The 23,339-nt window shown below is 42.1% G+C and overlaps 3 protein-coding genes and 1 non-coding gene across 6 annotated transcripts; all 4 read right to left on the bottom strand.

Moving 5' to 3' along the window:
• Positions 1-1,386: 1,386 nt before the first annotated feature.
• LOC117638391 lies at positions 1,387-4,386 on the bottom strand. Its single transcript, XM_034373523.1, has 2 exons — positions 3,948-4,386; positions 1,387-3,362 (listed from the first exon to the last, which is right to left on the bottom strand). Exons 1-2 carry the CDS (start codon positions 4,384-4,386, stop codon positions 1,387-1,389), a joined length of 2,415 nt encoding a protein of 804 aa, XP_034229414.1.
• Positions 4,387-9,041: 4,655 nt separating this feature from the next.
• On the bottom strand, positions 9,042-9,257 carry LOC117612315. The gene has a single exon (XR_004583356.1). It is a non-coding gene; the product is annotated as a small nucleolar RNA U3 (small nucleolar RNA).
• A 2,099-nt stretch (positions 9,258-11,356) lies between these two features.
• Positions 11,357-14,241, bottom strand: LOC117636691 (fructose-1,6-bisphosphatase, chloroplastic-like). Its single transcript, XM_034371327.1, has 3 exons — positions 13,607-14,241; positions 12,329-12,725; positions 11,357-11,985 (listed from the first exon to the last, which is right to left on the bottom strand). The coding sequence occupies exons 1-3, from the start codon at positions 14,027-14,029 to the stop codon at positions 11,585-11,587; spliced, it is 1,221 nt and encodes a 406-aa protein (XP_034227218.1). The 5' UTR covers positions 14,030-14,241; the 3' UTR covers positions 11,357-11,584.
• Positions 14,242-14,712: 471 nt separating this feature from the next.
• Positions 14,713-22,668, bottom strand: LOC117636690 (protein EXECUTER 1, chloroplastic-like). Of its 3 annotated transcripts, none has more exons than XM_034371324.1 (13): positions 22,136-22,641; positions 21,915-22,031; positions 21,735-21,800; positions 21,464-21,570; positions 20,536-20,617; positions 19,456-20,175; positions 19,230-19,353; positions 18,343-18,512; positions 17,696-17,770; positions 17,486-17,578; positions 17,217-17,367; positions 16,216-16,390; positions 14,713-14,899 (listed from the first exon to the last, which is right to left on the bottom strand). In XM_034371324.1, exons 1-11 carry the CDS (start codon positions 22,535-22,537, stop codon positions 17,275-17,277), a joined length of 2,049 nt encoding a protein of 682 aa, XP_034227215.1. In that variant the 5' UTR covers positions 22,538-22,641; the 3' UTR covers positions 14,713-14,899; positions 16,216-16,390; positions 17,217-17,274. The 3 variants fall into 3 exon arrangements, with proteins under 3 accessions (XP_034227215.1, XP_034227216.1, XP_034227217.1); XM_034371325.1 differs by lacking the exon at positions 14,713-14,899 and adding an exon at positions 15,549-15,685; XM_034371326.1 differs by lacking the exon at positions 14,713-14,899 and having other exon boundaries at positions 15,989-16,390; positions 22,136-22,668.
• Positions 22,669-23,339: the final 671 nt, after the last annotated feature.

Below are 23,339 nucleotides of genomic sequence, written 5' to 3'. Positions count from 1 at the left end.
TCCTCGGCTCTCAGATGGAGCTGCCGGAGATTGACGAACTGCCGAAGAAGCTTCTTCGAGAGCAGGCCGGACGCGCCTTCCGTCTTCAGGCCTCGGTAAGATTTTTCTTCTACTTTCATCCTCCATTCCTTTTTTGTGCCCAAGTGGGGCACACTTCTGACTCTGTTTCGTGCAGGCATCCATGGACATGTGGCTCTGCGTCAAGCGGGCCATCTCTGCTGCCGAGCGGGCGAAGAAGGCCTACGACGACGGCAGGGCCAAGGTTGCCGAAGCGGGCAAGGCACTCCAGGACCACGCCCACCTGCTCAAGGAGAAAGAGGGTGCCGAACGGCAGGCTCTCGCTTCGGGGGCGAAGGTGGAGGAGATACGGGTGGCCTTGGAGGCGGCGCAGTCGGCGAAGAGGGATGCCGAGGCTGTTTCGGAGGTGGTGCAGGTTACGCTGGAGGATTCCGAGCGGACCAAGGCAGCGGAGATTGAGGCTGCCGTTCAGTCGGCTATCCAGGGGTACCACTTGTCTGAAGAGTTCTCTGCTCTCCTGGATAAGGAAGTGGGCTCGGGAATGGCGAACCTGTTGTACCGGTTCAAACGGTACAACCCCGGGAAGAAGCTAAACTTGAACTTTGCTGCCGATCCTCCTCCCCTTCCGGAGGGAATAACCGAGGAAATGATCGAGGATTATGAAGGGGAGGACACTGCCGAGGGCTCCGGGTCCGCCGAGGCTGCCGCCGGTGATGAAGCTTGAGGGCATTTCTTTTGTACTTGTAACTTTAGTTTTTAATTTTCATTTTATTCCGAACACATTGGTGCCGAGGGCACCCTTTAATTTGAATTTAAGCTCTCTTCTTATCCAATTGTCTGAGCAATTTTAACTTGGTGCCGAGGGCATTCTTTATCCATGTGTTGGTTTTAACCCGTGTGTTTTGAATATGTGTTATAATTGCCGATCGTCTTATAACATACGCTAATTGCCGTAGGTTAATTGCCGATTGAACATCGCTTATTGCCGTAGGCTAATAAAGACGCCTGTCGAATGTTAACTTCAAATTTGACAAGTCCCGATGGGATCCGTAGGGTAAAAAACTTCGAAAATCATTTATTGCCGTAGGCTAATATAGATGCCGTAGGACGTTAATACTATTAGCAGCCGTGGGCTAGTAGAACAATCAAAGGGAGGCCGAAGTAATAGTGCCGAAGACTTTCTATTAATTTCAGTTGAAGAACAAATATATTGTGAACAGTTACAGTTCGGACATGCCGTAGGCTAGGTCACTTGTAGTAGTATTTGAGATGTTCTACGTTCCAAGGATGGCCGAGGGTCTTGCCGTTGGAGTCTCTTAGTCGGTAGGTTCCTGATAGGAGAATACCGATGATCTCATAGGGTCCTTCCTAGGAAGGTCCGAGGGTTCCTTCCGTGGCATCACTGGTTGCTAGCGATACCTTGCGCATGACCCAGTCTCCGATTCGGAATGAGCGGTGTCTGATCCTAGAGTCGTAATACCGAGAGACACGTTGTTTGTAGGCTTCATTCTGAAGGTTGGCATGTGCTCGGTGCTCTTCGAGTAGGTCAAGGCTCAGAGAAATGGCTGCTTCGTTCGGCTTTGGTGCGAAGTTTTCCGTTCGGTAGGAAGGTTCGCCAATTTCCACAGGCACCACAGCTTCCGAACCGAAAGCCAGGGAAAAAGGGATTTCACTAGTGGACGTTCGGTAAGACGTTCGAATGGCCCATAGTGCTTCGGGAAGCTTTTCCGGCCAGGCTCCCTTGGCCTTGTCCAGCTGCCGTTTCAGTAACTTCTTCACTATTTTGTTTATTGCTTCGACCTGACCGTTCGACTGGGGATGGGCTGGTGATGCGAAAAACAAGTTGATTTTCAGGCGGGTGCAAAATTGCCTGAAGAGTTCCGAATCGAATTGTCTGCCGTTATCGGTAATGATTGCATATGGGATACCGAATCGGCAACAAATGTGAGTCCAGACGAAATCCTCCATCTTTGCTGCCGTTATGGTTGCCAGAGGTTCGGCTTCCACCCATTTGGTGAAGTAGTCAACGGCAACCACTGCATATTTTACCTGCCCCTTGCCTTGCGGCATCGGACCGATCAGGTCTAGTCCCCATTGTGCGAAAGGCCAAGGGCTCACAATCGGTGTCAGAGGTTCGGCGGGGATATGCGGAACGTTACCGAAGCGCTGGCATTTGTCGCATCTCTTCACTAGTGAATTAGCGTCCTGATGCATGGTCGGCCAAAAGTATCCCTGCCGAAAGACTTTGTAGGCGAGGGACCGGGATCCAGAATGGTCGCCACATACACCGTTATGGATCTCCCGAAGGACGTAGTCCCTCTGCTCTGCCCTAAGGCATTTGAGATATGGGGTGGTGTAGCCACGCTTGTAAAGCACATTGTTGATGACAGTGTACCTTGCTGATCGGTATCTAAGCTTCCGGGCCTGGGCCTTATCTTCAGGAAGGGTGCCGTTCGTCAGGTACAAGTAGATATGAGACATCCATGTATCCTCATACCGTACGGTACACGTTTCGGAGGCTACCGTACTCGGTTGGGCAAGAATCTCCACCGGTACCTTTCTTCCGACCTTGTCGTTTATCGCCGAAGCCAGGCGCGCCAGTGCATCGGCATGGCTGTTTTCGCCTCTGGGGATCTGTTTGATCTCGTATGCTTGGAAACTTCGGAGTAGCCGATGGGCGGTTGAAAGGTAGGCGTACATGGAGGCATCCTTGGCGGCGAAGTCTGCCGTTACCTGGTTCACGATGAGCTGGGAGTCGCTGTGAATTCTTATTTGTTTTGCATTCATGCTCTTGGCTAACCGAAGGCCGGCCAAGAGAGCTTCATATTCCGCTTCATTGTTGGAGGTTCGGAAGTCGAATCGGAGGGCGTACTCGATCTTGAGTCCGTCCGGTGTTGTCAGTACCAAGCCTGCTCCGCATCCTTGTTGGTTTGCCGAACCATCGACGTGTAGACCCCATACGGGAGTCGAGGTGTCAAAGCGTTCGGCGTCTAACTCATCCGGCAATCCGATCTCGGTCATCGCCTCGGGCGTTGACATCGCTGTTGATGGGGTAAGCACGGAGATAAAATCAACAATAGCCTGGCCCCTTTCGGCGAGCCTCGGAACGAACTGTATGTCGAATTCTCCGAGTTCGATCGCCCACTTGATCAATCGGCCAGAAATTTCTGGTTTCTGGAGCACTTGCCGGAGCGGTTGGTTGGTCAGGACTTTGATCCCATGCGCCTGAAAGTATGGCCGAAGTCTTCGTGCCGAGACAACAAGGGCTAGTGCAAGCTGCTCTAATGGGGGATACCGAAGTTCAGTACTCTGGAGCGCCTTACTGACATAGAAAATCGGTAACTCTGCCTTTTCCGGTTTTCATATCAATACCGAACTGACGGCAGTGCTAGATACCGAAAGGTATAGGTAGAGAATTTCCCCAGGCAGTGGTTTTGACAACAGGGGGGCTTTGCTCATGTAGTTCTTTAAGTCTTGAAATGCCTTATCGCATTCGGCAGTCCATGTGATATTCTGTTTGCCCCCTTTCAAGGCTTTAAAGAACGGTACACATTTATCGGTAGCTTTCGATATGAAGCGGGTCAAGGCGGCCACGCGTCCGGTAAGGCTTTGAATGTCCTTCGTCGTCTTCGGCCTCTCCATATCGATGATTGCTTTTATTTTTTCGGGATTCGCTTCGATCCCCCTTTGACTGATCATGAATCCGAGGAATTTTCCGGAAGATACACCGAAGGCGCATTTCTTCGGGTTCAGTCTCATTCGGTAGTCTTTCAGTATGCCGAACATGATTGATAAATTTTGCAGGTGTTCCTCGGCAGTTCTGCTTTTTACCAACATGTCGTCAACGTAAACCTCCATGATGTTGCCGATGTATCCGGCGAAGATTTTGTTGACAAGCCTTTGATATGTTGCCCCCGCGTTCTTCAGACCGAACGGCATGACATTGTAACAGTACAACCCCTTGTCCGTTATGAATGCGGTGTGTTCACTATCGGGAGGGTGCATGAATATCTGATTGTAGTCGGAATAGGCGTCCATGAAGCTCAGCAGTTCGTGACCGGCAGTGGCGTCCACAAGCTGATCTATCCGTGGCAACGGGACGCTGTCCTTCAGGCAGGCCTTGTTGAGATCGGTATAGTCTTGGCACATTCGCCACCCGCCTGTGGCCTTTCTCACCATCACGGAATTTGCCAGCCATACGGGATACGTTGCCTCCCGGATGAAGCCGATGGTTTGAAGTTTGTCGACCTCTGTACGCATGGCCTCGTATCGTTCGGCATCGTACGATCGGCGCTTCTGCCTAACGGGTTTATAAACGGGGGAAATGCTGAGTTTATGGCTGATGACCTCGGGGGCGATGCCGGGCATATCTTCGTAAGACCATGCAAACACTTCCGAATGGTGCCGCAAGAAATTTATGAATTGCGTTCGGAGGTCAGGTGTGAGTCTTGTGCCGATCCTAACCTGACGATCGGGCTGTTCATCGCTCAAGGTTACTGTCTCCAGTTCCTCGGCGGGTTGTGTGTGAGGGGTCGGGGACTCATCCCTTGGGTCGTCAACCGGTCCCGTACCGTTCGGTAACCCTGCACAGACATGGTCTCGTCGGGGAGTTTGAAAGAGGTTGCCTTGAGAGCCGTGGCGTAGCAAGTCCGCGCACTTAACTGGTTTCCTCGGATTGCTCCCGTGCCGTTCGGGGTTGGGAATTTCATCAATAGCATGTGGGGCGAAAGATGCGCCTTAACCCTCGTAAGTGCCGTTCGGCCAACGATGACGTTGTACGCCGTCGGGCAATCAACGATGAGGAATTGATCGTATGTCGTTGTTTTCCTTGGCGCAGTACCGAAGGTAATTGGCAGTTTTACGCTACCGACCGGTTGGACTAGGTCCCCAGAGAAACTCAACAGAGGTGTTAACTTCCGGTTGACCTGGTTGTCATTTATTCCCATTTCTCTGAAAGCTTCGGCAAAAATCACGCTTACGGAGCTCCCGGTATCGATCAGTACTCGTCCTACGTCGTAGTCGGCAATTTCTGCTCGGATGATCATTGGGTCGTCGTGGGGATAGATGACTCCCTCTTCCTCCTCTTCGCAAAATGTGATCGGTTCCCAATGAACTTTTGGTACTTCCTGGTGCCGATTCACCTCTATGCCGAACACCTTGGGAAACTGTGCGGCGCGCACGTATTGTTTCATTGACCGGTTACTCATTCCTGCAACGGTAGGGCCACCGCTGATAGTACTTATCATGTTTATCTGCCGAGTTGGGTTCGGCACCGGCGCTGGTGGCTGCCGGGCGATATACTGATCTAGCCTCCCCTCTCTGATCAGACGTTCGACAATCTTTCTCAGGCTTATACAATCTTCCGTATTGTGGCTGTTGTGCTGATGGTATCGGCAGAATTTACCGGTATCCCGGTTGTCTTGCCGATTGGGTCTTCGCACATTCGGTTTGGGTATTATTTCTTGTTCATTCATCAGAACGGCTTCATAGGTGGTATTCAATAGGGTAAAGAACTCGTTGCCATGGTCACGATTAGGTAGGGGTCCTCGGTTGTCGTTGCGACCATACCGCCCTTTTCCCTTCTTCGGCTGGTCTCTTCGATCGCCACGGTTGTCTTTCCTCTTATGGTCTGCCGAATATGAGTCTACCCTCTCGTAGGACGGTGTCTTCGCCAGATAAGCATTTGGTTCTGTATCCTCTTGGCGTGCCGAAACACTAGGTTTCAAGTTGAAGCATTCGGCCTTGGCGTGGACTGCTGCCTGCTTCATCAGTTCGTCATACGTGCGCCAGTTGCTGCTGTGTACTAGGTATCGGAAGTGCGAGGACCGAAGGCCACTCTTGAAGGCGCCGTAGGCTGCCCTATCGTCTGTTTCCGGACACCTCGAGTATTCGTGACTGAAGCGCGCCGCGTACTCTCTCAATGGTTCGTCCTCCCTTTGCCGAATCGTGTACAGATCATCGGCAGAGTAAAGACGGTCCGTTTGGATCATGAAGTGATTGAGGAAAATTTGTTTCAGCTCGTCAAAAGAATCTACCGTTTCCGGTTCCAACCGGTAGAACCAGTTCAGGGCTGCTTCGGTAAGGGAAGATGGGAATAGTAGGCACTGCCCTTCATCGCTCAGGCCCTTGCATCCAATGGCAGACTGAAATGAATGAAGGTGGGTTAAAGGGTCCTCGGTTCCAGTATAGAACGGTATACGCAGTTGCTGTACTTCCCTATCCTGCCGAGAACGCCGGATGCGTCTGGTGAATGGTCCGGGCCGAAGCTTTCCCCATTCCGGTTCTTGGGAGCGAGCTTTGTCGTTTTCCATTTTCTGGATTTTCTGAAAGAGGAGCCGGACAACAGGGTCCCGGCTTGGGATTTCCTCGGAACCATAGTCTTCCGAGCGTCTTCGTGGGCTTAATGAGTTATCCCCCGAGTACCGAGAAGGCGTTGCCGAACGGTAGGTGGGAGTTTGCGTCTTGGAAGGGATGTATTCGGATGCCGACTCCTCTGCGGAGTCCAGCCCTCTGACCCTCCGAATAGGCGACTTGCTTCCTAAGACGTTCATCCGGGATTCCCTTAGTCGAGCGTTAACCCTGATCGGAGACCTCTGTCTCTCCGCCTCCCGATCGTTAAGCCGATGTCGGCAATCGGAGTAGACCTTCTTTGGGACGTGTGGTTGATCCCTGGGTGTCGGCACCACCAACTGTTTGGAAGGCGCGGGCGTTGCCCTCGCTACCTTTCCGTACTTCCTCTTCCTATGAGGGGTTTGCAAGCTCTCGGAAGAGTGAGTCGTCTGGATGTTCTGCGTGTGCTGCTGGTGCAGCAGCTGCTGGGTTTCGTCCACTTTGGACGAAAGAAGGTGGTTGTGTTCCTGAAGCCTTGCCATGTCCTTCCGTAGGGATGCAATTTGGACTACCAGCTCGGCTTCGGCGGTTGTTTGGGTTGAGGGGGCGTTTTCGAAGGGAGTGCATGGGGGTAGCGCTGGGCTAGCTCCGATTTGCCTTCCGAACGGTACCCCTTCCTCCGATAGGAACGTGGGTACTGAGGTGGTCCCCATGTGTCTTGGGGATAGTGGGTTGATGGTTTTTATTCGATTCCCACAGACGGCGCCAAACTGTTGATGCGAAAAAGTGGTTTGACACGTGTCTCGCCCAACTTAGTGATATTATGTCTTCGGAAGGGAGTGCACCTTCGGAAGATCAAGTTCCTGCAAAAGGACACGTTCGGTAAGACCTTGGGATACCGGTGTGGTACCGGCCGAAGGCTCTCCGATGCTTAAGTAAGTACGGTTTTAGCAAATATTAGATTACAGATCAAGCGGTAGCGTACCGTTTGTTTCTCCTCCTTCCTTTTGAGGATATGGGTCTTCTTATATAGGCCTTGGGAGGCGTGCACTATGCTCATATTTTCGATGTGGGACTGTAGAAGCGGATTGTGAGCATGACACGTGTCCTAGTGCAAAAAGATAAAGATGTTTGGCTTCGGTAGGGCATATGCAGAAGGGGTGTTGCGATTAATATCGATTTTGTCCACGTGTTTGGCAGTCATAGGTCGTTTATTTCCGGTATTAACAATCCTCATATGCAGGTTCTTGGCCCTAAGGATAAAATCAGTCACACCCATACAGAATGTGGTGTCGAAGAAATGAGGGACTCACCTCACGAAACTTTCTGACGGTACAACCCGCTGACAAGAGGGCTCCACCGGGGCAAAGGAAAGCCAGAGAGAGACCTATAACGTCCGATAGCGCACAACGGTAAAGAGGCTCAACAACAACCTCTGCCAAGATCACCTTGCCATTCGGCAGACGATGAGCTCCCAAGTGTTGATCTCACCATTTGTCTCCTCTTCCAGAAGATAAAAAAAACTTGAGTCCTAACAGCATGCTTGGAGCAAGCCTTGGCCAGGCCCATTCACCATGTACGAGACCGTTCTCCTCAACAAAACCAACATGATTCTGAAGCCATGTAATAAGAAGGCTTTTAGCAAATATGGGTGTCTTCTGCCGGTATCATCAGCACAACGATCAGGATACCTAATCTTTCATATCTTGGCTCAAAATCGTGGAACACTTGATACAAGAGGGCAAACTGGAGCAATACGCCAACCACCAACCCTCTCCACAGCACAAAAGCTTAATAGGCAGATCAACATGATCATGACCATCAGACCTTTGCCGGCACGAGCAAGAACTCTATAAAAAAGGACGTGCATGCCGTTTAGTACCCAAAGGTCCATGGTATCGAATTTGAGTGCAACTACAAGATGCAGAATACAAACACTACTCCCTAGTGAAGGCCTCACCATCTACCTCTCAATATCTGTACAACAGTCATTTCTGTACTCATCCGTAAGTTCGATGGCATGGAACACCCAGTATACTATGTTAGCTAGGCCTTCAAGACATGAAGCTTCAAAACCATGATTTGAAAAAGTTGGCCCTAGCATTGATCTTCCCAGCGCCTAAGCTTTGACCACACTTCAAGGTGCACACCATCACGATGCTTACAAATCAGCCATTGTGCCAAGTATTGTAGAAGCCAAAAACCTCAGGATGCCTGATCAAATGGGCTATCGAACTTGATGAGTTTTATATATTTCTATGTAACCTCATAGCGTTTGTTAATTTTAAATTTTTTCTTTCATCCAAACATTACTAATGTCATCAAATGAAAAAGTCGGCCTCAATGATTAGATCTATGTATATGACATTACGTAATTTTAAGACGGAAAATATTTTATGAAAACAATTTAAAACCTCAAAAAATATTAGTGTAAAAATACGAAAAACACTTGAAACCTAAAGGATGGTAGCGTAAGTAGTCCATTTACTTAACTCTAATTTATATGATATTGTCGGGTCATCAATATAATGAAAATTGGCCACCAAAGTGTGGTGGGTTTATAAGCGGATGGCCTCCAAACTGTGACAAGCAAATGTATTCAGAAGGGGTAAATGTGTTTGCTTTAACAAATGTAAAGCTAGCTAGAGATTTAAACACTGAAAACAAAATGTAAGGAATTTACAAAAGAGGGGAACCTGTCAGACAACCATGTGACCACCCCAGACAGTGAAAACTGACTGAGAACGATCCTCTACTGTCATGATGATCACAAGGGACCATCAGAATGTTAATCACGCTCTGATCACACGGTCATGATTCATCCACCAGGTTGGGATTCCTGTCTCCTTAGAAATCAAGGATACAGAGGTACGATTACTATAGAACAGATCCTGTCCAAGTAAGGTCGTGAGCGTTAAGCCGCGCTCAGGCTATATAAAGTTCTTTGTTGTTCTCTAAATTGTCGATGTGGGACAAAGACCCTTGGTGTCTCTCACTTTCAACGCGAGCAAGAAAAGATATTTACGTTTCAATTAGGTTTCTCCGAAACTGAGCATGCTCTGTAGTCGTTGATGAGTCTTGCGATCCTGGGCTTCCAATCACTCCAACCATTTTCGACCTGTCACTTGGCACATTCCTTCTTCCACTTTTAGTTCTAGTTGGTCTTTTCTAATACCTATTTACAAAGACATAGCAAGGAAAAAAAACCCAGTCATATTGCATGGTTTTTAATTTGAGTCTTTTATATATATAAAAAAACCCAAGCATATTAATTCCTCATATATTATTTAGGGTTTAGGGTAACTTTTGGATTTGTATTACAAAGTCTTCGGTGTCATGGTTACGTCGTGAAATGGCATTACCACTATAACACGTGTATCTATATATTAATACTATACTCTAAGATCCAATACATAGAACAATCTTATCTACTTGTATTATAATACATGAATTAGCAACACCATGTGACGATGTAATGATTTCACTTTAAAATTTGTCAAAGTATGGTGGATATTTGATCATAGTTTCAGGATGTACTATAGTAAATAAGCCTTTTTTATTATGTTTTAAAAATATAAATTTCATATTATTGTTTCTTGTTTACACATTAGTATAAAACTGTGTTCCATATTTGCCATGTCATCAATTTAACAGAATACCAAACGTTGAATTTGACGGAATGTGTAAATTGGTCAATTTCTACAACGTTGAGGTGTAAAATGATAAAATTGAAATTCCATGGCCCATTTTGAAAATGACCCACCTTTATGGGCTATAATGTCGTTAGCCCAAAAGAAAACCTTAAAAATAAAAATGAGTACTACATCCTTAATTTAAAAACAACATTAATAAGCCAAGGGGGGTCTAGTCTAATGAAAAAGGGTCTTGACTTACAGACCAGAAGTCTTAGGTTCGAAACTCCATGACATCATAGGTGTGTGTGTGAAAAATCTCCCTCCCCTCTAAGTTAGAGTCTAACTGTTAGACTATTGCTTGTACTTAAAAAAACAACATTAACAAGAGATTCAACAATTTATTTTAACAATGATCAATTTGGCAAATTTTTTTTTCTCAGTGACCAAATTGAATTTTTGTGTAAAATCCAGTGAAAAAAAAAAACTGTATAACATTAACAAGGTCTTTGGCTACGTTGATGGATATCATCAACATCAAGTGACCAATCACCCTTAGTTGGCCACACACAAATGAGAATTGGTGGCTCTGTCTTCCCTCATTCTCCTCCTAGTCTTCAACAACTTTTTTTTTGTTGTTATAACATTTCTGGGTAGGGCTAAATGGTGCTGGGAGGTTTGCACTTGCCTGCGGCCCGCTTGCTCAACGTAGCATGTCCCAGATCATAGTTTCAATTTCGACCTTGTTCAATTATAATGGAACTTCAAAGAAAAACCTATTAATGTTGAAATGAAAGTGCATGTTACAAAGAATTTGTAATTTTTTTTGGGGTGATTTTTTGGTGATTTTTTCCTTGACCATTGATAGTGAAACAAGCAGCACAAACCATATATAAAAAATGTACACCAATATTTTCATTGCTTCAGCACTTTTATGAGATGATAAATGAGTACTCATTCAGTTTTGGGAGATTCACTATTATACCCAATATGGGGGCCCAAATTATAAAAATACCCTATATAAAATGGACTTTAGAAACACACCCAAAGCCCATTTACAACATAACAAAAAAGCTTTTAACTTCTTATAAATTACAAAACTGCCATCAATTTCTTAAAACAAGCTCAACCCCAAAATTCCATAAAAATACCCAAAGCACTCAATAGGGCATCAAAGTAATTTAATAATCAATATTAAATTCAATAAGGCTAGCTATCATTTTTTGGGTTTTTTTGGGTTTGTTTATAGGAATTCAATTGTGTAGGGTTTATTTATAATATTAGTGCTAGAAATGGGTATATCACTAAATATCTCTTCAGTTTTTACATGATGGCAAAGTTTGCAACTTATTGCTCAAATTTGACAAGAGAAGCACGACCAAAACAGAAGTAAGAGATTACACAAAAATCATACACATATCGAAGAGATTCATGTCACCTGTTTTTTCACACCTAGACTCTTCATGACATATATAGTTGCCGAGAGGACAAGGAATCACACAACTATTAGGACTTGAAGTGGTTAAGAAACACACAGCGCTTTAGATGTCAGAGTTGGCTTTTATGGCGATATATCCACTGGATCTTGTGGTATTAGCACACTATCAGACCTCATATCCAGGGTTCACTTTCTGTTGCACATTTCCATAACTCTCTAACTCTTCCATGTCCTCACAACTTCCCAAAAACAGAGGCAGCCTTTGATGCAGCTTCACTGGCTGAATTGAAAGAATTCTATTTTTACCATCAGAGCCTTTGCCCCCAGCTTGCTCCACCAGAAAGCTGAGTGGGTTGGCCTCGTACACGAGACGAAGATGGTCTCTTGGATTCATTGTAACTCCACCATACAGTAGTGTTCGATGAAAATCAGCTACCAGAGAACAGATATAACGGGCGGAGTACTTTTTGGGATACCTGCCTTTTCCTTGTCTCACAGTGTCTATGTAGAGTCTTAATCCGTCGGGCCAGTCAAAATATCGAGCATCATTTACAGAATATATTTGCCCTGGAAAATAAAGAGCCACCGTAAGTGCAAACTAAATGGTTCTATTTTGCATTCCGCAATATCTCTTTTTTCTGAAACAAACATGCAGACCCTCTCATGAAATTGACTTATTTGGCTATTTATTACCATTTTATAGTAGTATTTGTCAGGAGATGCTTATTCTGATAAATAACAGTCAATAATCAACCGCCCAATTTATTGTCAATGTGTAATAGTCATTGTACAGGTTAGATAATTTCGTGATTTTTCTGAATAAATCCATTTTTTATTTTCTGTTAGAAATTTATATAAATCTTCAAATCAAATCTATTATATTGAAAGTATATTATTATTTCAGTGTTACCTCGAGAAGGAATTTTTAAGCTTGGGTGTGTGAGAATGAAATCTCCCGTGGAATGATCCAATGTAAATGCATGTGTTCCTGAACCAAAGCTGGTGCAGAATATCGTGGCTGATGAATAAAGAACATAACCAGAAGCTACAAGCCTAGTTCCAGTCTGGAGTGAATTCAGCAAAGCCTTCTCCTCTGTTGGTAGATGATCCAGTTCCTCAAGGCGTCGATAAATCCCAAAAATCGTCCCAGTGGGAATGGATGCGTCAATATTTCTCGAACCATCTAGAGGATCTGTTACCACCACAAATGGGCCATCATCACGTATCCAAGTTGGAGTGTCATCTTCTTCCGATGCCATGACAGCTACCTTCCCAGAACTTCTAAGTGACGACAAGATGATTTCATTCTATAATAAACAAGGTCGGTCAGTTAATCAGAAATGTTCTTTCTTTATTCATGATGACAACCCAATGTGAATACTTACAAAGGGAGAGATGATCAGTGCTATATTCCCTGCAGTTTATTTGAATTTTTTCTTTTAGTTAACCCTTAACACCCTACCCCAAAGATGGGAAATCCGCAAAACCTTGATGGAGAAGAGATTTGATCCTAGAGCATTTCTTTTTTATGTTTTATTTTTGGTCTGGCTTAAGCAGTTCATTTGAAAGCCATAGGTGTTATTCTAAAAACATTATTTGAATTGAAATACCCATGCCATAGGTTATCAGATATAGGCAGTTGAATCATCTTGAGTTTGTAACAAAGAGAAGATACAAAAAAAAAGTTCTATGATCTGGGTTCAATGAAGCACACACAGCATATTTCAGGCCTATCTTCTAAAGGGGTCAAGCACAAGAGATGTTAAACATTAATTGCATTTTTTTTTCCCTCAATTCAATGAACAGTTAAAGCCCGATTTGGTTGAAAAATTCTCTCTTATCTCTTATCTCTTATCTCTTCTCATACATGTTTGAGGACAATAATTATCTAGTTTTAGCTACTTAAACTCAAAAGGAGTTAATTTCAACTCAAGCAATTTGAATCACATTCACTGAAATTATATCTACATTGCAATCAGTCCAAGAACTCTACTGAGAGTATGCATATATACTGCATTACAACAATCAATTCCCCAAACATGAACAAAACAAACATTCCAACCAACTACATAGTTTCTTCCCTAACTTACTATGACTATCAAACATTATAAATCACTAAATACCAAGGCACATTATAAACAAAGACAATTATATCTTCCGGGTTTCAAAGAAAACAGCCTAAACTCACCGAAACAATATCAAGCGGTTTCGGTGCATCCCTGCCTGACCCACCGGCCGAACCGCCGGCGCCGGCAGCAAAACTCGTATGCTTCCCAAGGGTAGAATTGAAAGGAGAGGCCACAAGAGCTGCGATTTTCTTGCAGGCGTACTGTAAGTGATGGATTAAAAGCACAAGATCATCGCCGACATCGACACCTCCGCCGCCCACATACTCAATCAGAGTGCGGGCCTCATTATCACCACCACCACCACTGCCTGAAGAACCCACAAGTTGTGACCCAGCAATGAACCCAGAAAGAGTTGCCATTCTTGGCCTGTGAAAGATAGGTCTCGGAGGAAACTGGTTTCTTGGCGGGAAATGGGGGTGATTTGGAGGGAAGATTGGAGCAGGGCACAAGAATGGTGGTGTTATGGTTGTGGGTAATGGCATGTTATTATAGGTATGGAGTTTTGGGGGCTTCACAAGAGTCTAGAGTCATTTTTGGAGATGATTTGGGGTTTCAAGTTAAAGAGAGAGGTGCGGGGATAAGGGGCTCTGGGTTTAAAAAGCTTGTCCAAGCCAAAACAAATAATAAGAACATTTATATTAAGAGGGTAGCTGTTGAAGAAATATTGAAAATTAAAATATAAAAAATTATATTAAGTTGATAACTTTATTAGTAAATTACAATACCTCTTGTTAATTATCAGTATGAAAAATAAAATGGAGCATAACCTTGAATTTTTTTTTTCTTCAAATGAGAAGAAGAAACGTAGAAAAAAGAATAATTATGGCGGTTTAAATTTCTAGTTTATTTCTCTAAATACCTTTATTAATAGTTGCTAAATCAAGAGTCTTCAAAATAATCAAAACAGTTATTTTTCTAGGCGATTGAAAGTTAAATATTTGTGCTACAAAATTTATAAATAATAAAATAATAAATAAAACCCTTTATGTTTGTTTAGTATCGGCGGACACGGTCCAATTTTGATTTTCATTGACATGCTCAAAACATTTGAACCAAATCAAATCGGTTTAAGATCGATTTGGTTTGGGTCGGTTTTGATTCTACTAGATCTTGACATCTACATGAAGCTCTAAAAATACCTGATCTTATATTTATAAGATCTGACCGCAAGTGTAGATGTAGGTGTGAGAGTGTGACGATGCACGTGCAATAGTGCGAGATGGTGCAGATGCGGGAGTGCGGGAGTGCGAGAGTACGAAGGTGTGATTGTGCAAGAGTTGGAGAAGAGTCTGGTAGTCAATGTCGGGTGCTAGAGGGTAATAGGTGGGGTCCACTTGCTCAAGCTGGCGAATCTGATATCATAATTTCAATTTTTACTCAAGTTTAATTATAATGAAGCTATGAAGTAATACCTATTCATGAGGAATTTAAAAATGATATTTTTCTTAGGGTCAAATTGTGAATTTGAGGTCATAGAATGAAAGAGCGTGTTACAAAGTATATGTAGCATTTTTTGATGAATTTTTTTAGAGTTAAGATGAATGTTTTTGTAAATTTTAAATCTAGAAATCTCGAGGCCGAACACAATAGTTAAGCAGCCAAATTTTTTGGAATTGGATTACCATTTGGTGATGTAGAATTGATGAATTAGTAAAGAGGGCAAAAAACGAAAACTGAAAAATGTAAACATTTAAAGTTGTTTTCAAATATCACCCTTATTTTGAAAGCTGATTTTTCATATTTTCGAAAACAAAAAACGAAAAATTGTTATGAAACATGTTAAACATGTTTTTAGTTTTAAAAAAAGGAGAAAACTAAAACTAAAACCTAAAATCTGAAAATAAAATGGTTATCAAACAAGCTTATTTTGTTGGGATTGAAAGGGACAAGTTTCCTTTATGGCTAATCCATCTTTTATCTTCAACTTGGACAAAATTTAGAAAGTTGGTCTCCATTTCTTCCTTTAATTATCCTATCTAATTCAATCCTTGGAATCAAAGGTGGCCTTAATCAACATCAGTGTTGGATTGATGGTCAAGCAACAACATATCACTTCTGCAACTGCATCCAAAGAGTGGTTCTATCAAGGCATGCATCTGTGGTAAGGTGTTACCTGAGTGGAGCTAAAACACTGGTTTCTACAGAAAGCATAAGGATTTAGGGTCATGATGAGAACAAATCTTGCAAATCACCAGGCAAACTGCAAAGTCAGTAACAGGCTTCTAGTCTACAACTTCCTTTGCTCAAACCTTTACCCAAAACCTAGAAAAAAAAGAGAGAAAAAAACACCTAGGAAGGAAAACAAAGAGAAGGAAACATGGTAATCTCAATGTTTCATCATGAACAAATTTGATAGCCGAAAAACAGAACCAATAATAAAACCCGACAAAAAAGAAGTGCAAACATTGTAAATGTAATCCTTTCATTATGAGAAGAGAAACTGAGATAGTTAATATTGCATTTGATTTCTATTATTCACATTGAATGAGCCCAACGAATATCCACAGGAATCAAATTCTCACATCTATAGTTCATGTATTTGACAAGTGCTAACTGCTTCTACAGAATGAAAACTACTCAAGAACAGGCTATAAGAAATAAAGCAATAACTTTAATTTATAATAACTGAAATAAAACATTGATGGTATGGTAGATGTTAAATACATACATTGACAGAAAACCATTTTCTGGAAACAGGTCAACAGAAGGGCTTTATCTATTCTATTGCATTCCAAAGCTTGAGTAATTACTTTTGAGTCAACATGCTTGCGAGTGCACCAGTCAGTTGAGTGAGCATTGGATATGTAGCCCATCAGATAGATATCTAATAAATATCTGCAAAACTGGACAACAACAGACAGAAAAGGAAAACTTCATCAGAGGAATAATTAAATAATTTTCTATTTAATAATTAACATCTTAGAGCAATAAAACCACAAAGGAAAACATTCTAATGATGATTAGAAACTGGAAAAATGATGTCCATACAAAATAAACACATAAACACCCACTCCCTTAAAAGATCATGCCTGATAGGGATGAAGGCCACTAATGCATCTGTGCATTAGATTTTACAAAAGGAAAGAAAATAAATTTTCCTCTTTTCCCTTCTTCCTTTCTACTCCACACCCTCTCCCCCTTTCCTTCTTCGTATGGCTTGCAAATCCTACAAATAAGGAAAGCCACTCATACTTTGATGAATTAAAATAAAGTTTTGCAGAATGGTTTACTCCCATGAAGGCTTGGTGCCTTGATACCCCCTTTTATGTTTTATCATCTCTCATCCTCAATTTTTTTATGTACTTACAGCAACCTCTAAAGTTAATCTGATAACTAAAAATTTATGAGTGCTACAACTCCACTATAATCATATCCAACACCCACCTTACGATATGCACATCAGGTATCAAAAAGTTAATTTTCAACTCAATCTAAAATGATTCATTTTAGAAAAAAAAATTGCCACCGGAATCTAGCAAATTTCAAGCAAATTTTAGGAGGGATTGGATCACCTCCCAAAACAAGACATGTATGACTAATTGCAGAGTATAGCAGAAAATTTAACAGCAACATTTTTTTATTTTTTTAAAATGAGAAAATGAAATGTAACAGCAACATTTGCAATATTGTATAATTTACATAGATAATTTCAGATGAAAAGGAACTTACCCTACAAAATTTCGAACAAAAAATATCAACAAACTTGAGCATTATGTACAATGGAAATCTACTGTTGAAGCCTCAGTCGATTGAAGAACACCAAGAAATGATACTCCGGAGCCCAATAAACAAATCCAACAACAGGTCCACCCTTAATGTACTGCAATAGTTTAATAAAGGTATATTATGTAGTCACTATCATTCTGGAGATGGTGAATGAAGTATTGTTTAAGATTAAGACACACTGAAACAAAAGATAAAGCAGAAAAAAATTAAACCTTCCCATCAAGAATAACAAGTTCACCATCGACCCATCGAGGATTGCGAAACCCTGGCTCAGCAAGTCTCCCCTGCCCTTTATATCGAGCAACCTGAGTTTCCACAAAAAGTCAATAAAAGAAACTCTTCCAAAGAAAAACAAAAATGTGCCTGATAATAATAATAATAAGTGATCAGAAAAAATTTGATCTAACAAGTTAAGAATATACCACTCCAAATTCTTCTGGTATGATCCCTTTATGAGGAAGCTGATACCTTTTCCCAATCTTTGCACGAAATGCCACCTGCAGAAGCAATTTGATAATTTGCCTTTAAGGTTTTGAGAAAAACTAGGTAAGAGCATCTACAATCATGCTCCCTATTTTCTAGTTAAAATTTAGCTAAAAACACTTGAAAGCTATTTTATGAGCTCTCTATAAAATTTCAACTCCAACCATACTCCATAGTTTAGAGAGTGACATATGTTTTAATTTTTAATTATAGGGAGCCACTAGGAGTCCTTTCTCTCTATCCAGATTTAGGAGCTCCTAGAGGTCTCCCTATTTTAGGAGGTGGGTAAGGAGCATGGTTGGAGTTGTGTTTTTTCAGTTCCTTCCTAAATTTTGTGTAAGGAGGTAGTTTAGGGAGCCCACAGTTATTCTTTGAAAAGTGTTGTGGGGCCCAAATGTTCATTCTGAAGTTCAGAGGAGCACTATGGATGACCTAAGTTTGGCTTCCAGTCAACCAAGTCTTGATAACTTGTTTCAGAAAAAAATATGAAAAAATAACTACGAGCAGATTCCATGCAAATATCCCATGAGATTATATTTCAATGAAGTGTTCTGAAGCTACGCAATAATCACATCCTTAAAATTACCTGGCCAGCCGGTACATAAGGATCCCCAGTAAGTTTTAAGGCTTCTACATATTCATAAAACTCAAGGTTTGAAGGCTCCTGAGTACCACCATCCTCTTTCCATTGACCAAATTTACGTCTAAGGTGAATCACTTCTGAGGTGTAGAGCCCATGTGCACCAATGTAAAGTCCTGACAAAATCAACCTATTCTCAGTACATTAAATCTAAGCTGGTGGAAGAGTCTGTCATTAAGTAAAGCAAATGCATTTAAAGTTTTTGGAACCAAAAAAAAAAAAAAAAACAGAATGAATAACTATAAGAAAACTCTAATGTAAGATTCCGTTTACTGAGTTCAAGGTGCATAGGACAATATATCCACTGAATTTAAAGTCTACAAACTAACAAACTTGAATAAACAAAAGTACAATACAAGAAAGAGTGGCAATGAACCCCTTAAAGAACAACAGCCCTCCAGTCAGAAAAAAAGAGAATTGCTTACAAAAAAAATTCCCACAATTATGAAAAGGGGAAAGGATCATCTGATTAGGGCAGCATCTAGAGTGATAAGAAAAGAGGTTACAGGTGAGGAGCGAGGAATTTTATATAATAAAAAATTTGGCACTACTTGAAAGATGGTTGCGTAGATTTCCTTTGAAGAGGGGATTCCTTATGCCATGCTGGGTTGCATGAAAATGGTTGGGATTCCAAGACAAGACAGTGATCAAGGGCATAAGTCAGTGTAGACAACTCTCATGGTATCAACCCCTTTTCTTTTTCTTGTTGCTTTGAACTGGAAATGGAAAAAGGGTAAGATTTTGGAATGAGTAATGGGTTGGGGAAAGAGCTTTGTGCACTCACTTTCTTCCTCTTTATAGCATCATAAAGTGAAAATTTTGCAGAAACTCACCATTTAAAGGATCTGTAGAATTAGCCATTTCAATGCGATTGAAAGTGGTTGATCCTGACAGTGGTTGATGGTTGTTAACCTGGCTAAGAGCAAGATTTATTAACTCGCCAACATCCTTGAGTACCTGATAGTAGAAAAAGTGAACAGAAAGAAATTTAGTGTATGAACAGTGGTGGATTTGGTAAACTACAGGTTGTTCTCATACTACAGTGAAAAGTCAGCAAACCTTCAATGGTATCTTCTCTTTACCAATGAACTTAGCGAGATCAAACATAACATTGTCAATGCTACGTTGACCTCCAAGTTTAGCTTTTTTATCTACTGACGACCGTTCCTTTTCTTGGGAATCCTGTTGGTCAATATCTTTCTCAACAGTAAAGGAAAATGATAAACGTCCCTTCTTCTCTATTTTAGCAGGTACTCGGAGCAAATTTTTTGTAGGGGGCCTGCTTGATATTTTCTGCCCAGGACCACCAACAACTACTTTAACTGCAATTTCACGTCGCTCTGCACTTTGAATAATTCCAGGATCAGCATCCAGTTCAATCACATCTGTCTCTTCGTCATCCTCAACCTGTTCATCATCTTCAGCTTCTAAACTCTCTATTTCACTATCCTTATCTTCATCATCTTCCTCAATAATCTGTTCAATCACTTTCGATATTAGATCCCTGTCTACCTTCCCTGGTGATGTCACTTTCAAAACCTTGACCTTCACATTAGGAATCATATCCCTCAAGATACTCTGAAAACCAGAAAGTCCCTCAGAAAGATCAGAATCATCATCCCCATCATCACCATCTTCAGCATCTTCACTGCCCGCAACAAGTAGATCACTTTTTTCTTCAGTTGAATCTAAAGAATTCAAGCTACTAGTGGCATCCAATGCTTTGGAGCTAACTGGTGAAGAATCCTCAAAAACTCCTCCTCGCTTTAAAAACACAGCCTGAAATTCATGGCATTAGAATATGAAGTACATTAGATTTCACATACCTTCAATGTAACAGTATGGAGAAACAGGCAAGTCCTGCAAAGGGCTCAATAAGCACATGTACATGTGCCTATGACACCCAGCGATAAATTTGCACATGACTTATGTCAAAACTAAACAAGGATCATTACATAAAAAGGGTCAATAAGCATGAACTACTTTAGCATTTCAATTTGTATCAATAAGAAAGTTTGCAAAAGTCCAATTAAGATCAAAACAGTCACAAGCATTCACTAGAAAATGCAAGCCTATCACTGCCCATTTAAAATTTACTGATGCATTAGATTATACTACAATTAGAGATTACAAGGATACCTGCTGTCTGTATTCGCCATTCTTATTTGCTGTTACAAATATCTCAAACAATGGTACACCAGCTGCAGCCGTAGCAAGCTGCCTGAAAAATATGAAAATTCATAAAGATATAACTTTGGCAGGATGCACAAGTAGCGTGCAGTATGGCAAAGTCCAGTTGATAAAAATTAATTCAAATACAAATAAAACTTCCAATAGAAACCATAAACGGTAAAGGAGTCTTAACAAAACAAAATTACAATGAAAAATAAAACATGCAAATGCTGCAGATAGAACATAACACACTCTGATCCATCTATTTATACATAGGTTCTTAGACGGACCTTTTATAGTATCCCATACTGACACAAGTCACTTAGTACCTTCTCAATTCAAGGGATGGAGGAGTAGGGTATGAATGGGAATGTTTAACATTATCTTGCTACTACCACGTCCAATTTAGTAACATGTCTTTTTATGAGACTCCTCTTCTTCTTTTTTCTGGGCGAGTACAGATGCAAGCAGCTCAGACAAACTAGAATTAAAATGGTTAGAGATGCAAGTCGGCAGAATATTGACTAGCCATCCCACATTAAAAAAGAAAAGGGAAAAGTGGTTATCCCTGTCCCCAACAGATCTCCACAAACAATGAAGGACAAGAAGATGCTGAAAATGTAATTTTATTACCTTCGTCAGTTGGGATTCTCCTATCCTATGCTAATATGCATCCCCCGTTTGTCTTCATAACCTCCCATGCATCTTCCTATTTCTTCTGATTAACCTTTTAGCTCTTACAATGATAAAACAAGGGACCAAATTCTTAATCTTAAACTTCTCCCACTTGTTCTTGGTTGAGATTAACAATGCTCTACTGGGTTGGGTTCCATAAAAATTAAAAATAGAAACAAAAAGAGGTCCCTAAGTTAAACTGAAAAGCAAAGCAACTTACCGGGGACTATAACTCCTTGCGACATATCTTCCATGCTCTGCAGTTACTCGTATAATTAAACCATGAGGATCCTTCTTATCTTTTGAAAGGCCAGCCCACCAACCCACCTAGAACCCAAAATCGGAAGTCCACATATAATTAAACCAAGCACAGTTTTATCACTACCAAGTCAAAATTCTACCAGCCAAAAACACACTTAAACGGAAGAAATAATAAACATACATTTTCACATTATTAATCAAAAACTTAATTCCTTTCTAAGTAGCCTCACCAATCCAGCACCAGCATTATCTCGAAAAAATGCAGCGTCCTGGTATCGCTCTTCCTGTACAGCTCTCTGAAATTATTTTTTTATTGCAGAAAAACACCATATTTAGAGTGCTAGCCAAAGAGAGATGCTAATTCTGTTAAACAGAGAAGTGAGGAATAATAAAAACAAACACACACGCACATTGAGATGAAAAATGACTCTGCCAACGACGTCGTTTGTAGCTGCAGCGGCAATTGCAACCTTGAGCCTAGCAGCATCCTGAAAGTCCTCTGTATACACAGCATGACCCAACTGTGACTGCTCATAAACCCAAAATTCACATAAATAAGCAAACCCGTCATCATTTATATATTATATATTCAAATAAAACATGCAAAAAGGAATATGCAAAAAGGCGATACCTTGAGAAGAGAGAGAAGGCGCTCTTGTTCTTCGACCTCAAGGAAATGCTGGCGCCAGCGATCCCAGTCCCAATCAGGCTCGTCCCCGTTACCGCTCTCAAACGGTGCGTTTTGGGAATCTCCTTGGGGTTTAAAATTGAAGTAGGAATCCAAGCGTTCGATGGCATTTTGGATGAGACCCTGGAGCGCAGAGTCCCATCTCCACTGAATTGACTCGGAGGAGGAGGAAGAAGAAGGGTTCTGGCATCGGCAGAGGGACGAATCGGGAAACCTGAAGCGGGTTTGGGAGGAAGGGGAAGGAGAAGGGTAAAATGGTCTTTTCCCAACGGAGGAAGGGTATGGTCTGGGGTTGGAGAAGTGGAGCTTGTGGGGGCTTGGGGTTGGAGCAGATATGGAAGCCATTAAGAGAGAGAGAGAGAGAGAGAGAGATGCTGTTTGGTTTTTGTTATGAGTTGTGGACGCTGGAAATTTTCGGATGAGAGGAGAGAGTGAAACGCGTTGTGTTGAGAGAGTGAAGACAGGATATGTGTGTATGTAACTGTGGCCAAACTAGGGATAAGGCTCCTTTTGCTTACACTTTTGTTCAGGAGTTGGAACTAAATTAAATTAAAAGGCTAATTGGTGATTTGCCCTCCAAACTTGTGCTAGCTTTCACAATCTGTTCTATTTTTTAAGAAAATTAAGGATGTAAGTTTCTTCTTTTTTTTCGCTAATTTCTTCTCTACCGTCTAAATCCTCAACATTTCATCCAATTTTCAATTAAACCATTTTTAAAAAAATTATTTTTTTGAAAAAATTGAAGAAAAAGAGTAAACCTAGAGCCAACCTCTCCCTCCCCCCGACTCAAAGAACCTAGTCCTTCCCATTCCATCTCTTCCCTTCCTCTTCCCATTCCCCCATGACCACCATCCTCCACTCCTAGACCCTTCCCCCCACCTCCCCTTTCTATATTTTTCATCCCCCAAACCTAGCCCACCCCTCCTTTCCTCCAGGTTTTTCTTCTCCTCTCATTCCCCCATGACCACTACCCACCACTCCTAGGTCAATCCCCCACCCCACAGACCCCTCCCCTCACCTCCCCCTTCTGTTTTTTAACCCCCGAGCCAAGCACGCCCCCTCACCCCCCTTCCCCATTCTTTTTGTTCTCTCTCCCCAGCCGAGACCTATCCCCAAGCCAGACCCACCCCCAGCCCTTGCCCCCAAG

This window comes from Prunus dulcis, chromosome 8 (genome assembly GCF_902201215.1).
Source record: "Prunus dulcis chromosome 8, ALMONDv2, whole genome shotgun sequence".
Taxonomy (NCBI): Eukaryota; Viridiplantae; Streptophyta; class Magnoliopsida; order Rosales; family Rosaceae; genus Prunus; species Prunus dulcis.
This window is presented reverse-complemented; position numbering and strand designations above follow the sequence as displayed.

Bases quoted from the DNA above. Each gene is read 5' to 3' on its own strand.
- LOC117638391 (XM_034373523.1), bottom strand. From the start codon at position 4,386: ATGCCCGGCATCGCCCCCGAGGTCATCAGCCATAAACTCAGCATTTCC. The intron at 3,363-3,947 runs GTCTGAAGAACG...CGGAAAAGGCAG, and splicing joins TTACAATGTCATGCCGTTCG to AGTTACCGATTTTCTATGTC.
- LOC117636691 (XM_034371327.1), bottom strand. From the start codon at position 14,029: ATGCCATTACCCACAACCATAACACCACCATTCTTGTGCCCTGCTCCA. The intron at 12,726-13,606 runs GTGAGTTTAGGC...TGTTTATTATAG, and splicing joins AACCGCTTGATATTGTTTCG to AATGAAATCATCTTGTCGTC. The intron at 11,986-12,328 runs GTAACACTGAAA...TTTATTTTCCAG, and splicing joins CTTAAAAATTCCTTCTCGAG to GGCAAATATATTCTGTAAAT.
- LOC117636690 (XM_034371326.1), bottom strand. From the start codon at position 22,537: ATGGCTTCCATATCTGCTCCAACCCCAAGCCCCCACAAGCTCCACTTC. The intron at 20,618-21,463 runs GTAAGTTGCTTT...CATATTTTTCAG, and splicing joins GCAAGGAGTTATAGTCCCCG to GCAGCTTGCTACGGCTGCAG. The intron at 17,368-17,485 runs GTTTAATTTTTT...AAACTATTGCAG, and splicing joins TTGTTATTCTTGATGGGAAG to TACATTAAGGGTGGACCTGT.